Here is a 15,065-nt window from a genome sequence, read left to right as displayed (position 1 = left end):
AGGGTTATGACAGTGGCCCCCACACTGAACCTACTGACCAGGTAATCACCTCCCTGTCTACCAAGAGGACGTATATCGCGATGTCATCTCAGCGCTGACCCTCCGACACTGCAGTGCTCCCTCATCACTGACCCTCCGACAGTGTGGCGCTCCCTCATCACTGACCCTCCGACAGTGTGGCGCTCCCTCATCACTGACCCTCCCACAGTGCGGCTCTCCCTCATCACTGACCCTCCGACAGTGCGGCTCTCCCTCATCACTGACCCTCTGACAGTGCGGCTCTCCCTCATCACTGACCCTCCGACAGTGCGGCTCTCCCTCAGCACTGACCCTCTGACAGTGCGGCTCTCCCTCAGCACTGACCCTCCGACAGTGCAGCGCTCCCTCAGCACTGACCCTCCGACAGTGCGGCTCTCCCTCAGCACTGACCCACCGACAGTGCGGCTCTCCCTCATCACTGACCCTCCGACAGTGCAGCGCTCCCTCAGTACTGACCCTCGACAGTGCGGCTCTCCCTCAGTACTGACCCCCCGACAGTGCGGCGCTCCCTCAGTACTGACCCTCCGACAGTGCGGCTCTCCCTCAGCACTGACTCTCCGACAGTGCGGTGCTCCCTCAGTGCTGACCCTCCGACAGTGCGGCTCTCCCTCAGCACTGACCCTCCGACAGTGCGGCTCTCCCTCAGCACTGACCCTCCGACAGTGCGGTGCTCCCTCAGCACTGACCTTCCGACAGTGCAGCTCTCCCTCAGCACTGACCCGCCGACAGTGCGGCTCTCCCTCAGCACTGACCCTCCGACAGTGCGGCGCTCCCTCAGCACTGACCCTCCGACTGTGCGGCTGTCCCTCAGCACTGACCCTCCGACAGTGCGGCTCTCCCTCAGCACTGACCCTCTGACAGTGCGGCTCTCCCTCAGCACTGACTCTCCGACAGTGCGGCGCTCCCTCAGCACTGACCCTCCGACAGTGCGGCTCTCCCTCAGCGCTGACCCTCCGACAGTGCGGCTCTCCCTTAGCACTGACCCTCCGACAGTGCGGCTCTCCCTCAGCGCTGACCCTCCGACAGTGCGGCGCTCGCTCAGCACTGACCCTCCGACAGTGCGGCTCTCCCTCAGCACTGACCCTCCGACAGTGTGGCTCTCCCTCAGTACTCACCCTCCGACAGTGCGGCGCTCCCTCAGCATTGACCCTCCGACAGTACGGCTCTCCCTCAGCATTGACCCTCCGACAGTGCGGCTCTCCCTCAGCACTGACCCTCCGACAGTGCGGCTCTCCCTCAGCACTGACCCTCCGACAGTGCGGCCCTCCCTCAGCACTGACCCTCCGACAGTGCGGCTCTCCCTCAGCACTGACCCTCCGACAGTGTGGCTCTCCCTCAGTACTCACCCTCCGACAGTGCGGCGCTCCCTCAGCATTGACCCTCCGACAGTGCGGCTCTCCCTCAGCACTGACCCTCCGACAGTGCTGCTCTCCCTCAGCACTGACCCTCCGACAGTGCGGCCCTCCCTCAGCCCCGATGTCTGACGGACCGGTACGGAGGGAAACGTCCCTGGCGTGTGCCCGATTGAGGGGTGACTGGGTGGTGGTGAAGCGGACGGGGCGGGGGGGAAAGTGAGCTGCTGTGTTGACCGTGTCTCTTTTCTTTCACTCTCCCCCTCTCCCTCCCTCCCTCCCTCCGTCTCCTTCCTCCCTCTCCCCTCCCCGAAAAATAAAACAGGAGGACAGTTCCCTGGTGACCACGCAGTCAAGCAGCGCGCAGAAAGCGGGAAGAGGAGGAGGAGGAGGAGGGAGCCATCCTTCGGAGGAGGAGGAAGAGGAGGAGGAGGAGGAAGATGAAGAGGAGGAGGGGAGTGTGGCCGGGCCCACCCGGGGTGGGGCCTGCGGAGGGCGCCAGAAGCCTCGGGCCCCGGCAGAACAGCCTCCCCCCTCCTCGCCCCCCCGGACCCTCAGGCGGTCCGGCCCGCCGGCCAGGCTGAAGCGGACCCCCAATCCGGCCCGGGACAAAGCGGGGCCCGGCCCCTCCCCCACTCCCCCCGCGCCGGGGGCCGAGGAGCGGCCGGCCGAGCGCAGGCGCTGGTCCTCCGGGCGCGAGCGCAAGAGGCCGCCCTCTGCAGGCGAGCGGAGGGACTCGCCACCCCCTCCTCCGGGGCCCGAGGGCGACACTCCCGAGGGGACGCAGGACTCGAAGCCCTCGCTCTCCAAACCGGGCCCGGAGAGCCAGGCGGTCAAGGGACCAGTCTCCCTCCCCCACCAGCCAGACGGTCAAGGGACAGCCTCCGTCTGCAGAAACCCAGACGGTCAAGGGACAGCCTCCGTCTGCAGAAACCCTGACGGTCAAGGGGACAGCCTCCGTCTCCCCCAACCCAGACGGTCAAGGGACAGCCTCCGTCTGCAGAAACCCAGACGGTCAAGGGACGGTCTCCGTCTGCAGAAACCCAGACGGGCAAGGGACGGTCTCCGTCTGCAGAAACCCAGACGGTCAAGGGACAGTCTCCCGTCTGCAGAAACCCAGACGGTCAAGGGACAGTCTCCGTCTGCAGAAACCCAGACGGTCAAGGGACGGTCTCCGTCTGCAGAAACCCAGACGGGCAAGAGACAGTCTCCGTCTCCCCCAACCCAGACAGTCAAGGGACAGTCTCCGTCTCCCCCAACCCAGACGGTCAAGGGACAGTCTCCGTCTGCAGAAACCCTGACGGTCAAGGGACAGCCTCCGTCTCCCCCAACCCAGACGGTCAAGGGACAGTCTCCGTCTGCAGAAACCCTGACGGTCAAGGGACAGCCTCCGTCTCCCCCAACCCAGACGGTCAAGGGACAGTCTCCGTCTCCCCCAACCCAGACGGTCAAGGGACAGTCTCCGTCTCCCCCAACCCAGACGGTCAAGGGACAGTCTCCGTCTGCAGAAACCCTGACGGTCAAGGGACAGCCTCCGTCTCCCCCAACCCAGACGGTCAAGGGACAGTCTCCGTCTCCCCCAACCCAGACGGTCAAGGGACAGTCTCCGTCTCCCCCAACCCAGACGGTCAAGGGACAGTCTCCGTCTCCCCCAACACAGACGGTCAAGGAACAATCTCTCTCCCCCACAAGTCAAACGGTCAAGGGACAGTCTCCGTCTTCAGAAACCCAGACAGTCAAGGAACAATCTCCATCATCCGCAACCCAGACGGTCAAGGAACAGCCTCCGTCTCCCCCAACCCAGACGGTCAAGGGACAGTCTCCATCATCCGCAACCCAGACGGTCAAGGAACAGCCTCTGTCTCCCCCAGCTCAGACGGTCAAGGGACAGCCTCCGTCTGCCGCAACCCAGACGGTCAAGGGACAGCCTCCGTCTCCCCCAACCCAGACGGTCAAGGAACAGTCTCCCTCCCCCGCTAGCCAGACGGTCAAGGGACAGTCTCCGTCTGCAGAATCCCAGACCTCCAAGGGACTGTCTCCCTCCCCCACAACTCAGACGGTCAAGGGACAGCCTCCGTCTCCCCCAACCCAGACGGTCAAGGAACAACCTCCCAACCCCGCAAGCCAGACGGTCAAGGGACAGTCTCTGTCCCCCCCAAGCCAGACGGTCAAAGAACAGTCTTCGTCTCCCCCAACCCAGATGGTCAAAGAACAGTCTTCGTCTCCCCCAACCCAGACGGTCAAAGAACAGTCTTCGTCTCCCCCAACCCAGACGGTCAAGGAACAGTCTCCATCTCCCCCAACCCAGACGGTCAAAGAACATTCTTCGTCTCCTCCAACCCAGACGGTCAAAGAACAGTCTTCGTCTCCCCCAACCCAGACAGTCAAAGGACAGTCTCCACCAACCCCGGCGCAGACAGTGAAGGAACAGCCCCCGTCTGCCCCAAGCCAGACAGTCAAGGAACAGTCTCCGTCTGCCCCAGTGCAGACGCTGAAGGAACAGCCCCCGTCTGCCCCAAGCCAGACAGTCAAGGAACAGTCTCCGTCTGCCCCAGTGCAGACGCTGAAGGAACAGCCCCCGTCTGCCCCAAGCCAGACAGTCAAGGAACAGTCTCCGTCTGCCCCAGTGCAGACGCTGAAGGAACAGACGCTGAAGGAACAGCCCCCGTCTGCCCCAAGCCAGACAGTCAAGGAACAGTCTCCGTCTGCCCCAGTGCAGACGCTGAAGGAACAGTCTCCGTCTGCCCCAGTGCAGACGCTGAAGGAACAGTCTCCGTCTGCCCCAGTGCAGACGCTGAAGGAACAGCCCCCGTCTGCCCCAAGCCAGACAGTGAAGAAAAAGTCTCCGTCTGCCCCAAGCCAGACGGTCAAGGAACACTCTCCGTCTGCCCCAAGCCAGACGGTCAAGGTACACTCTCTGTCTGCCCCAAGCCAGACGGTTAAGGAACACTCTCTGTCTGCCCCAAGCCAGACGGTCAAAGAACAGTCACCGTCTGCCCCGGTGCAGACGGTGGAGGAACAGCCCCCGTCTGCACCACAAACCCAGACGCTGAGGGCTCAGTCTCCACCCGCAGCGGCGCAGCCGGCGGACGGCCAGACGTCACGTCCGGCGGCGCAGACGCCCCGCGATGCCTCCCCGTCTCCACCGCCCCAGAGGAGGGGACAGCCTCCCCCGACAGGCCGGGGGAAGGAAGGCGGGCGGGCCTCACCCCAGCCGGCCGAGGAGCAGACAGCCCACTCGCCAACGTCTGGGCCGCGTCTGGCCGCTGGCGTCCCCCACTCCCGGAGTCCGGCGGGCGGGGACCGGTCTCCCCAGGCGGGGCAGGGCGCCAGGCAGACCCGGGGCGAGCGGAGGGTCTCGGACCCCCGGCCGCCGAGGGGGCAGGGGTCGTCTGGCTCCGCCTCCAGCTCCAGCGAGAGCTCCGGCCGCAGACGCCGCTCGTCCAGCTCGTCCTCGTCCTCCGGCTCCTCCTCGTCCCGTTCACGCTCCAGGTCCGGAGGCAGATCCAGCTCCTCGTCCACCGAGGCTCAGGTAGGTCCCGGCTCTCCCTCCTCCTCCCTCCCTCACACTGACCCGCAGCCTGGGCAGGTACAGCACGGGGTTAGATACAGAGTAAATCTTCCTCTACACTGTCCCCATCAAACACTCCCAGGACAGGTACAGCACGGGGTTAGATACAGAGTAAATCTTCCTCTACACTGTCCCCATCAAACACTCCCAGGACAGGTACCGTACGGGGTTAGATACAGAATAAAGCTCCCTCTACACTGTCCCCATCAAACACTCCCAGGACAGGTACAGCACGGGGTTGGATACAGAGTAAAGCTCCCTCTACACTGTCCCCATCAAACACTCCCAGGACAGGTACAGCACGGGGTTAGATACAGAGTAAAGCTCCCTTTACACTGTCCCCATCAAACACTCCCAGGACAGGTACAGCACGGGGTTAGATACAGAGTAAAGCTCCCTTTACACTGTCCCCATCAAACACTCCCAGGACAGGTACAGCACGGGGTTAGATACAGATTAAAGCTCCCTCTACACTGTCCCCATCAAACACTCCCAGGACAGGTACAGCACGGGGTTAGATACAGAGTAAAGCTCCCTTTACACTGTCCCCATCAAACACTCCCAGGACAGGTACAGCACGGGGTTAGATACAGAGTAAATCTTCCTCTACACTGTCCCCATCAAACACTCCCAGGACAGGTACAGCACGGGGTTAGATACAGAGTAAATCTCCCTCTGCACTGTCCCCATCAAACACTCCCAGGACAGGTACAGCACGGGGTTAGATACAGAGTAAATCTCCCTCTGCACTGTCCCCATCAAACACTCCCAGGACAGGTACAGCACGGGGTTAGATACAGAGTAAATCTTCCTCTACACTGTCCCCATCAAACACTCCCAGGGCAGGTACAGCACGGGGTTAGATACAGAGCAAATCTTCCTCTACACTGTCCACATCAAACACTCCCAGGACAGGTACAGCATGGGGTTAGATACAGAGTAAATCTCCCTCTGCACTGTCCCCATCAAACACTGCCAGGGCAGGTACAGCACGGGGTTAGATACAGAGTAAAGCTCCCTCTACACCGTCCCCATCAAACACTCCCAGGACAGGTACAGCACGGGGTTAGAGACAGAGCAAAGCTCCCTCTACTCCGTCCCCATCAAACACTCCCAGGACAGGTACAGCACGGGGTTAGATACAGAGTAAAGCTCCCTCTACTCCGTCCCCATCAAACACTCCTAGGACAGGTACAGCACGGGGTTAGATACAGAGTAAAGCTCCCTCTACACCATCCCCATCAAACACTCCCAGGACAGGTACAGCACGGGGTTAGATACAGAGTAAAGCTCCCTCTACACCGTCCCCATCAAACACTCCCAGGGCAGGTACAGCACGGGGTTAGATACAGAGTAAAGCTCCCTCTACACTGTCCCCATCAAACATTCCCAGGACAGGTACAGCACGGGGTTAGATACAGAGTAAAGCTCCCTCTACACCATCCCCATCAAACACTCCCAGGACAGGTACAGCACGGGGTTAGATACAGAGTAAAGCTCCCTCTACACTGTCCCCATCAAACACTCCCAGGACAGGTACAGCACAGGGTTAGATACAGAGTAAAGCTCCCTCTATACTGTCCCCATCAAACACTCCCAGGACAGATACAGCACGGGGGGAGTTAGACACTGGGTACAGCTCGGTCTCAGTCACTAACTAGTTTTGCTCCTGTCCTTTCCAGTCACCCAGCCCAGTGCGACACGGAAGCTCCCGCAGGGACAGTGCTGCTGACCGACACACGGCGTCCGGCGAAGGCCCCAGAGCAGAGGCAGCGAGACCCTCGAGTGGACGAAGCCAGACAGCTCCCAGCACCTTCCTCACTGCGGGGAAACGCCGCAGAACCTTCGAGGACGCGAAGGAGGTATGAGGGGCATCAATGAGGCGGGGGTGCATGTGGGGAAGGCGGTAAAGGGAGAAACAGGCTTGAAAGTCCCATCTAGCCCTGTCTCTCCTCAAGTTAGATCTCAACCCCCAGGCAGCACCGCACTGTCGGAGGGTCAGCGCTGAGGGAGAGTCGCACTGTCGGAGGGTCAGTGCTGAGGGAGATCCGCACTGTCGGAGGGTCAGTGCTGAGGGAGAGCCGCACTGTCGGAGGGTCAGTGCTCAGGGAGAGCCGCAGTGTCGGAGGGTCAGTGCTGAGGGAGCGCCGCACTGTCGGACGGTCAGTACTGAGGGAGAGCCGCACTGTCGGAGGGTCAGCGCTGAGGGAGAGTCGCACTGTCGGAGGGTCAGTGCTGAGGGAGATCCGCACTGTCGGAGGGTCAGTGCTGAGGGAGTGCCGCACTGTCGGAGGGTCAGTGCTGAGGGAGAGCCGCAGTGTCGGAGGGTCAGTGCTGAGGGAGCGCCGCACTGTCGGACGGTCAGTACTGAGGGAGAGCCGCACTGTCGGAGGGTCAGTGCTGAGGGAGCGCCGCACTGTCGGAGGGTCAGTGCTGAGGGAGAGCCGCAGTGTCGGAGGGTCAGTGCTGAGGGAGAGCCGCACTGTCGGACGGTCAGTACTGAGGGAGAGCCGCACTGTTGGAGGGTCAGTGCTGAGAGGGAGGCGCACTGTCGGAGGGTCAGTGCTGAGGGAGAGCCCCACTGTCAGAGGGTCATTGCTGAGGGAGAGCCGCATTGTCGCAGGGTCAGTACTGAGGGAGCGCCGCACTGTCGGAGGGTCAGTGCTGAGGGAGAGCCGCACTGTCGGAGGGTCAGTGCTGAGGGAGATCCGCACTGTCGGAGGGTCAGTGCTGAGGGAGATCCGCACTGTCGGAGGGTCAGTGCTGAGGGAGTGCCGCACTGTCGGAGGGTCAGTGCTCAGGGAGAGCCGCAGTGTCGGAGGGTCAGTGCTGAGGGAGCGCCGCACTGTCGGACGGTCAGTACTGAGGGAGAGCCGCACTGTCGGAGGGTCAGTGCTGAGGGAGCGCCGCACTGTCGGAGGGTCAGTGCTGAGGGAGAGCCGCAGTGTCGGAGGGTCAGTGCTGAGGGAGAGCCGCACTGTCGGACGGTCAGTACTGAGGGAGAGCCGCACTGTTGGAGGGTCAGTGCTGAGAGGGAGGCGCACTGTCGGAGGGTCAGTGCTGAGGGAGAGCCCCACTGTCAGAGGGTCATTGCTGAGGGAGAGCCGCATTGTCGCAGGGTCAGTACTGAGGGAGCGCCGCACTGTCGGAGGGTCAGTGCTGAGGGAGAGCCGCACTGTCGGAGGGTCAGTGCTGAGGGAGATCCGCACTGTCGGAGGGTCAGTGCTGGGGGAGATCCGCACTGTCGGAGGGTTAGTGCTGAGGGAGAGCCGCACTGTCGGAGGGTCAGTGCTGAGGGAGAGCCGCACTGTCGGAGGGTCAGTACTGAGGGAGTGCTGCACTGTCGGAGGGTCAGTGCTGAGGGAGAGCCGCACTGTCAGAGGGTCAGTACTGAGGGAGCGCTGCACTGTTGGAGGGTCCGTGCTGAGGGAGCGCTGCACTGTCGGACGGTCAGTGCTGAGGGATTGCCGCACTGTCGGAGGGTTAGTACTGAGGGAGCGCCGCACTGTCGGAGGGTCCGTGCTGAGGGAGCGAAGCACTGTCGGCGGGTCAGTACTGAGGGAGAGCCGCACTGACGGAGGGTCAGTACTGAGGGAGAGATGCACTGTCGGAGGTTCAGTGCTGAGGGAGCACCGCACTGTCGGAGGGTCAGTACTGAGGAAGAGCCGCACTGCCGGAAAGTCAGTGCTGAGGGAGAGCCGCACTGCCGGAGGGTCAGTGCTGAGGGAGCGCCGCACTGTCGGAGGGTCAGTGCTGAGTGAGAGCCGCACTGTCGGAGGGTCAGTACTCAGGGAGCGAAGCACTGTCGGCGGGTCAGTACTGAGGGAGAGCCGCACTGACGGAGGGTCAGTACTGAGGGAGAGACGCACTGTCGGAGGGTCAGTGCTGAGGGAGAGCCGCACTGTCGGAGGGTCAGTGCTGAGGTAGCACCGCACTGTCGGAGGGTCAGTACTGAGGAAGAGCCGTACTGTCGGAGGGTCAGTACTGAGAGAGCGCCGCACTGTCCCAGGGTGAGTGCTGAGGGAGCGCCTCACTGTTGGAGGGTCAGTGCTGAGGGAGAGCCGCACTGTCGGAGGGTCAGTACTGAGGGAGAGCCGCACTGTCGGAGGGTCAGTACTGATGGGGTGCCGCACTGTCAGAGGGTCAGTACTGATGGGGTGCCGCACTGTCAGAGGGTCAGTATTGAGGGAGAGCCGCACTGTCGGAGGTCAGTTCTGAGGGAGAGCCGCACTGCCGGAGCGTCAGTCCTGAGGGAGAGCCGCATTGTCGGATGGTCAGTTCTGAGGGAGAGCCGCACTGTCGGAGGGTCAGTACTGAGGGAGACCCGCACTGTCGGAGGGTCAGTTCTGAGGGAGAGCCACACTGTCGGAGGGTCAGTACTGAGGGAGAGCCACACTGTCGGAAGGTCAGTGCTGAGGGAGAGCCGCACTGTCGGAGGGTCAGTGCTTAGTGAGAGCCGCACTGTGGGCGGGTCAGTGCTGAGGGAGAGCCGAACTGTCAGAGGGTCAGTGCTGAGTGAGAGCCGCACTGTGGGAGGATCAGTGCTGAGGGAGAGCCGCACCGTCGGAGGGTCAGTGCTGAGTGAGAGCCGCACTGTCGGACGGTCAGTGCTGAGGGAGCGCCGCACTGTCGGAAGGTCAGTGCTGAGGGAGCGCCGCACTGTCGGAGGGTCAGTGCTGAGGGAGAGCCACACTGTTGGAGGGTCAGTACTGAGTGAGAGCCGCACAGTCGGAGGGTCAGTACTGAGGGAGAGCCGCACAGTCGGAGGGTCAGTACTGAGGGAGAGCTGCACTGTCGGAGGGTCAGTGCTGAGTGAGAGCCGCACAGTCGGAGGGTCAGTACTGAGGGACAGCCGCACTGTCGGTGGGTCAGTACTGAGGGAGAGCCGCACTGTCGGAGGGTCAGTGCTGAGGGAGAGCCGCACAGTCGGAGGGTCAGTACTGAGGGAGAGCCGCACTGTCGGAGGGTCAGTGCTGAGGGAGAGCCGCACTGTTGGAGGGTCAGTGCTCAGGGAGAGCCGCACTGTCGGAGGGTCAGTGCTGAGGGAGCGCCGCACTGTCGGAGGGTTAGTGCTGAGGGAGATCCGCACTGTCAGAGGGTCAGTGCTGAGGGAGAGCCGCACTGTCGGAGGGTCAGTGCTGAGGGAGAGCCGCACAGTCGGAGGGTCAGTGCTGAGGGAGATCCGCACTGTCGGAGGGTGACTTTCTAAAGTGTTCTGTTATTTTCTGCCCAGGGGGAGTCCGCAGCCAGGAGACTAACGCAGGAGACGGGAACTGCAGAGGAAGCAGCCGCTCAGAGAAAGACATCGTCGCAGCCTGGGGTCAGCCGTCACCATGTGTAAGTGCAGTATGTGTCAGGCTGGTGGTGGGGAATCATAGTGCCCTCGTGCCCCTTCACATCATCGTGAGATGGTCGGTCAGTCCTAAACACAAGCAGAGCATGTCAGACATTGACCCCTCACCCTCCTTCGATCTTGGGGTCATATTGAAGGTCTGAGTGACCTCATTCACTTTCAGTGTGTTCCAATGCTTTGAGGTGACTGTACAAGATGTAATTTGGTCCAGCGACTGGTACCACTGGGTCATTGTACAGTAATGCCATGTGGTACGATCATTATGGGGTTTGCTCGTGGGTCAAGGCATCATTGGAGCATTGGAATGAGTTTGGGGATTGATACAGGGCTATGGGGAGAGAGCGGGGCAGTGGGATTTGTTTGGGGATTGATACAGGACTATGGGGGGAGAGCGGGGCAGTGGGATTAGTTTGGGGATTGATACAGGGCTATGGGGAGAGAGCGGGGCAGTGGGATGAGTTTGGGATTGATACAGGGCTATGGGGAGAGAGCGGGACAGTGGGATTAGTTTGGGGATTGATACAGGGCTATGGGGAGAGAGCAGTACAGTGGGATTAGTTTGGGATTGATACAGGGCTATGGGGAGAGAGCGGGGCAGTGGGATGAGTTTGGGGATTGATACTGGGCTATGGGGAGAGAGCGGGGCAGTGGGATTAGTTTGGGGATTGATACAGGGCTATAGGGAGAGTGCGGGGCAGTGGGATTAGTTTGGGGATAGATACAGGGCTATGGGGAGAGAGCAGTACAGTGGGATTAGTTTGGGATTGATACAGGGCTATGGGGAGAGAGCGGGGCAGTGGGATGAGTTTGGGGATTGATACTGGGCTATGGGGAGAGAGCGGGGCAGTGGGATTAGTTTGGGGATTGATACGGGGCTATAGGGAGAGTGCGGGGCAGTGGGATTAGTTTGGGATTGATACAGGGCGATGGGGAGAGAGTGGGATAGTGGGATTAGTTTGGGATTGATACAGGGCGATGGGGAGAGAGTGGGATAGTGGGATTAGTTTGGGATTGATACAGGGCGATGGGGAGAGTGCGGGACAGTGGGATTAGTTTGGGGATTGATACAGGGCTATGGGGAGAGCGCGGGACAGTGGGATTAGTTTGGGATTGATACAGGGCAATGGGGAGAGAGCAGTACAGTGGGATTAGTTTGGGATTGATACAGGGCTATGGGGAGAGAGCGGGGCAGTGGGATTAGTTTGGGGATTGATACAGGGCGATGGGGAGAGAGCGGGGCAGTGGGATTAGTTTGGGGATTGATACAGGGCCATGGGGAGAGAGCGGGGCAGTGGGATTAGTTTGGGGATTGATACAGGGCTATGGGGAGAGAGCGGGGCGTTTTGTGATGGATCTTTGAACGAGTTGAAAGCGGTCCCAGGTCCCGCATACTCTTCTGTGCTGAAAGTCCGGTTCTGTTTTGCCAGGTTTTTAATCGCAAAATGAGTTTGATTCGGTAAATGACTGAGAGGTGTGAAATATTTGCCGTTTAGCTGACATGAGTGAACTGCTGAATATTATTGATTGGAAATGTTACACTTTGAAAGTTGTTTGTGTTGTGTATAATTTGGCTGTGGTTGTGTCGGGAATTTATTATCTGTACATGTCGCATCGGTTCAATGTGAAGGACACTTGGCAGCGGTGACCTCTCCCTGAATTAGGTGCCGCAGTGAAGAGGGCCTAGACCAGGGCACATAGTTCGTCAGAAACATTGATAGATGAAGGGAGCGGGCTGAACTGTGGCAGGTTGTGTTGAACGTGGGACAGAGGGAGATGGTTCGGCCCATCGAGCCCCTGCCGGCTCTCTGCAGAGCAACCCAGCCCATCCCCTTCCTCCTGCTCTGTCCCGGTGACCCTGCAAGTTTATTACCCTCAGGCACCCCCCACCCAATCCCCTTTAGAAATCATTCTTCCACCACCCTCGTCGGCAGCCAGTTCGAGGTCGTCACCACTGGCTGGGTGAAGAGACGAGTTCTCCCTCACGTACCTGCCCCCACCCCAAATCCCCTGCCCAACATCTTAAACCCGTGCAGCACCCCACTCCCGAGTCCTTGGACCATCGGCTAATGGGAACCAGTTATTCCTCGTCCCCCTTATCTAAACCTGTCACCATCTTGTACCCCTCTAGGACATCTCCCCTCAATCTCCTTCACTGCAAGCACAACAACCCCACCCTCTCCAACCTAACCTCATCGATAAAATCCCTCATCCCTGGTAAAACTCCGGTCAATCTCTCTCCGCACCCTCTCAAGGGCCCTCGTGCCCTTCCTATAGTGGGGGGGTGACCGGAACTGGACATAATTCCCTCGTTATGTCCTAACCAGAGCTTTATAAAGGTTCAGTGTAACACCCCAGCTTTTGTACTCAGTGCCTCTGTTGATGAAGCCCCGGGTCCCATCTGCTTTGGTAACCCCGCTCTCTCTCGCTATGTCCTGCCCCCTTCAAAGGTCGATGTACATGAACCCCCAGCTCCCTCTGTCCCTGCGCACTCTTCAGAACTCTGCTACTGAGTCTATATTTCCTCTCCCTGTCCCTCCTGCCAAAATGCATCACCTCACACTCCTCTGTATTAAACTGCATTCGCCACTTGCCTGCCCATCCTGCCTATGTCCTGTTGCAGGCGATTGGTGCCACCCTCACTGTTTGTCACTCCCTCCAAGCTCGGCGTCAGCGGCAAACTTTGTGCTTTTTCGCTGTGTCCCGAGACCCAAGCGATTTCTGTACAGCGAAAACAGCAGTGCCTCTAAAACACTGACCCTCGGGCCCCTCCACTGTTTGCCATCCTCCAGCCTGAAAAAACAACCCTTTCGCACAACTTGCCGTTTTCTGCCCTTAATTTTTATCCAGTTGAGACACCGACCCTCCTGTCGCACGAGTCTCAACTTTGTTCATCAGCCACCGTGTGTCGTAGGGTTTACAGCACCGAGGGAGGCCCTTCGGCCCATCGTGTCTGCACCCACCGGTCGGCAAGCCCCTATCTACTCTTGTCCCGTTTTCCAGCACTTGGCCCGTGGCCCTGTCTGCCGCGGCGTTTCAGATGTTCACCTGAATGCTTCTTAAGTGCCGTGAGGGTTCCCGCCTCTGCCCCTTCCCACCTTTTTCAGGCAGCGAGTTCCAGATACCCGCAACCCTCAGGAAGTCAAAAGATGGGTTTTTTTTCCCTCCAATCCCCTCGAAAGCTCCCAGCCTTTATGTGGCGCCCTTGTCAAACGCTTTCTTAAAATTCCCTGTGGCAACGTCCGCCCGCATCCCCTTCGCCAACTCTCTCTCTCTCTGTGTCACTTCATCAACCAAAAAAAAACAACGTTCAATTAAGTTTGGCGAGGGCTGGAAGTTATACTTCCGCTGAACCCCCCGGTCAGCCTCAAGCCGAAGGAACACAAGTTCGGCCGCTGACGGAGCTCCACGCCTCCGGAGGGCCGCACCCTCGGAGGGTCAGCGCTGACGGAGCACCGCCTCGTCGGAGGGTCAGCGCTGAGGGACTGGTCTCTTTCTGGCCCGCCCACCCCCCCTCTCTCTCTCTCTCTCTCTCTCTCTCTGGCTCCGTCCCTTATTTCTCTGGATCCTCCCCTCATTTCTCTGGACCCCCCCTCCCCTCCCTCTCTGTCTCTCTATCTCTCTCTGTCTCTGGCCCCTCCCTCCACTCCTCTCAAGATCCTAAGAATAGGAGCGGGAGTGTTCCGTTTGGCCCCTCAAGCCTGCATCCTCCATGCAGTAAGATCCTGTTTGATCTGGTGTGGCCTCAACTCCCACTTTCCTGCCTGTCGCGCATCAACCCTCGGCTCCCATGTCGGTCAAAAACCTGTCTAACTCAGCCTCGAGTATACTCAGTGACCCAGCCTCCTCCACTCCAGCGTTCCACAGACTGACGACCCTCCCAGAAGAAATTCCTCCTCGTCTTCATCTTAAATGGGAAACCCCCTTATTCCGAAACTGTGTCCCCCCCCACCTCGTTCTAGATTCCCCTGCAAGAGGAAATGCCCTCTCACCATCCACCCTGTTAAGTTCCCCTTCAGGATCTTATATGCTTCAACAAGATCACCTCCCATCCTTCTAAACTGCAGGCCCCAAAAATTGGCCGAGTGAACCTTCTCTGAACTGCCTCCAGTGCAAGTGTATCCCTCCTTAAGTAAGGAGATCAAAACTGTGCACAGTACTCCCAGGTGCGGACTCACCAATGCCCCGAACAGTTGTAAGACCATAAGACATAGGAGCAGAAATGAGGCCATTCGGCCCATCGGGTCTGCTCCGCCATTCAATCATGGCTGATAAGTTTCTCAACCCCATTCTCCCGCCTTCTCCCCGTAACCTTTGATCCCCTTACCAATCAAGAACCTATCTATCTCGGTCTTAAATACACTCAATGACCTGGCCTCCACAGCCTTCTGTGGCAATGAATTCCATAGATTCACCACTCTCTCTGGCTAAAGAAGTTTCTCCTCATCTCTGTTCTAAAAGGTCTTCCCTTTATTCTGAGGCTGTGCCCTCGGGTCCTAGTCTCTCCTAATATCCTAGGATGCAACCCATCAGGTCCAGGGGACTGGCATTAGTTGTAGGAGACAGAGGGCGATGACAGAAGGATGCTTTAGTGGCTGGAAACCAGCGTCCAGTGGTGTACCACAGGGATCTGTGCTCGGTCCCCTATTATTTGTCATCTATATAAACGACATAGATGACTATGTGGGGGGTAGGATTAGTAAGTTTGTGGATGACACAGAGATTGGCCGGGTGGTTAACAGTGAGGTTGAGT

General features: G+C 59.5%; 2 protein-coding genes across 2 annotated transcripts in view; both read left to right on the top strand.

The window, feature by feature from the left end:
* LOC144676616 (apoptotic chromatin condensation inducer in the nucleus-like) overlaps window positions 1-1,975 on the top strand; it is a 45,316-nt gene extending 43,341 nt beyond the window's left edge. The window contains exons 5-7 of the mRNA XM_078536993.1: window positions 1-41; window positions 1,717-1,849; window positions 1,950-1,975. The exon at window positions 1-41 is cut by the window's left edge and continues 60 nt beyond it. Of these exons, the coding sequence (XP_078393119.1) occupies window positions 1-41; window positions 1,717-1,849; window positions 1,950-1,975 (200 nt within the window). The remainder of the gene's footprint in view (window positions 42-1,716; window positions 1,850-1,949) is intronic.
* A 488-nt stretch (window positions 1,976-2,463) lies between these two features.
* On the top strand, window positions 2,464-10,299 carry LOC144676617 (uncharacterized; the record flags this gene model as incomplete). The annotated part of the gene is made up of 3 exons (XM_078536994.1): window positions 2,464-4,923; window positions 6,645-6,824; window positions 10,196-10,299. Coding segments are annotated over 3 exons (2,744 nt in total), but the record flags the coding sequence as incomplete, so codon positions are not given.
* Window positions 10,300-15,065: the final 4,766 nt, after the last annotated feature.

The sequence above is a fragment of the Cetorhinus maximus genome, unplaced genomic scaffold, assembly GCF_964194155.1.
Source record: "Cetorhinus maximus unplaced genomic scaffold, sCetMax3.hap1.1 HAP1_SCAFFOLD_1741, whole genome shotgun sequence".
Taxonomy (NCBI): domain Eukaryota; kingdom Metazoa; phylum Chordata; class Chondrichthyes; order Lamniformes; family Cetorhinidae; genus Cetorhinus; species Cetorhinus maximus.
This window is presented reverse-complemented; position numbering and strand designations above follow the sequence as displayed.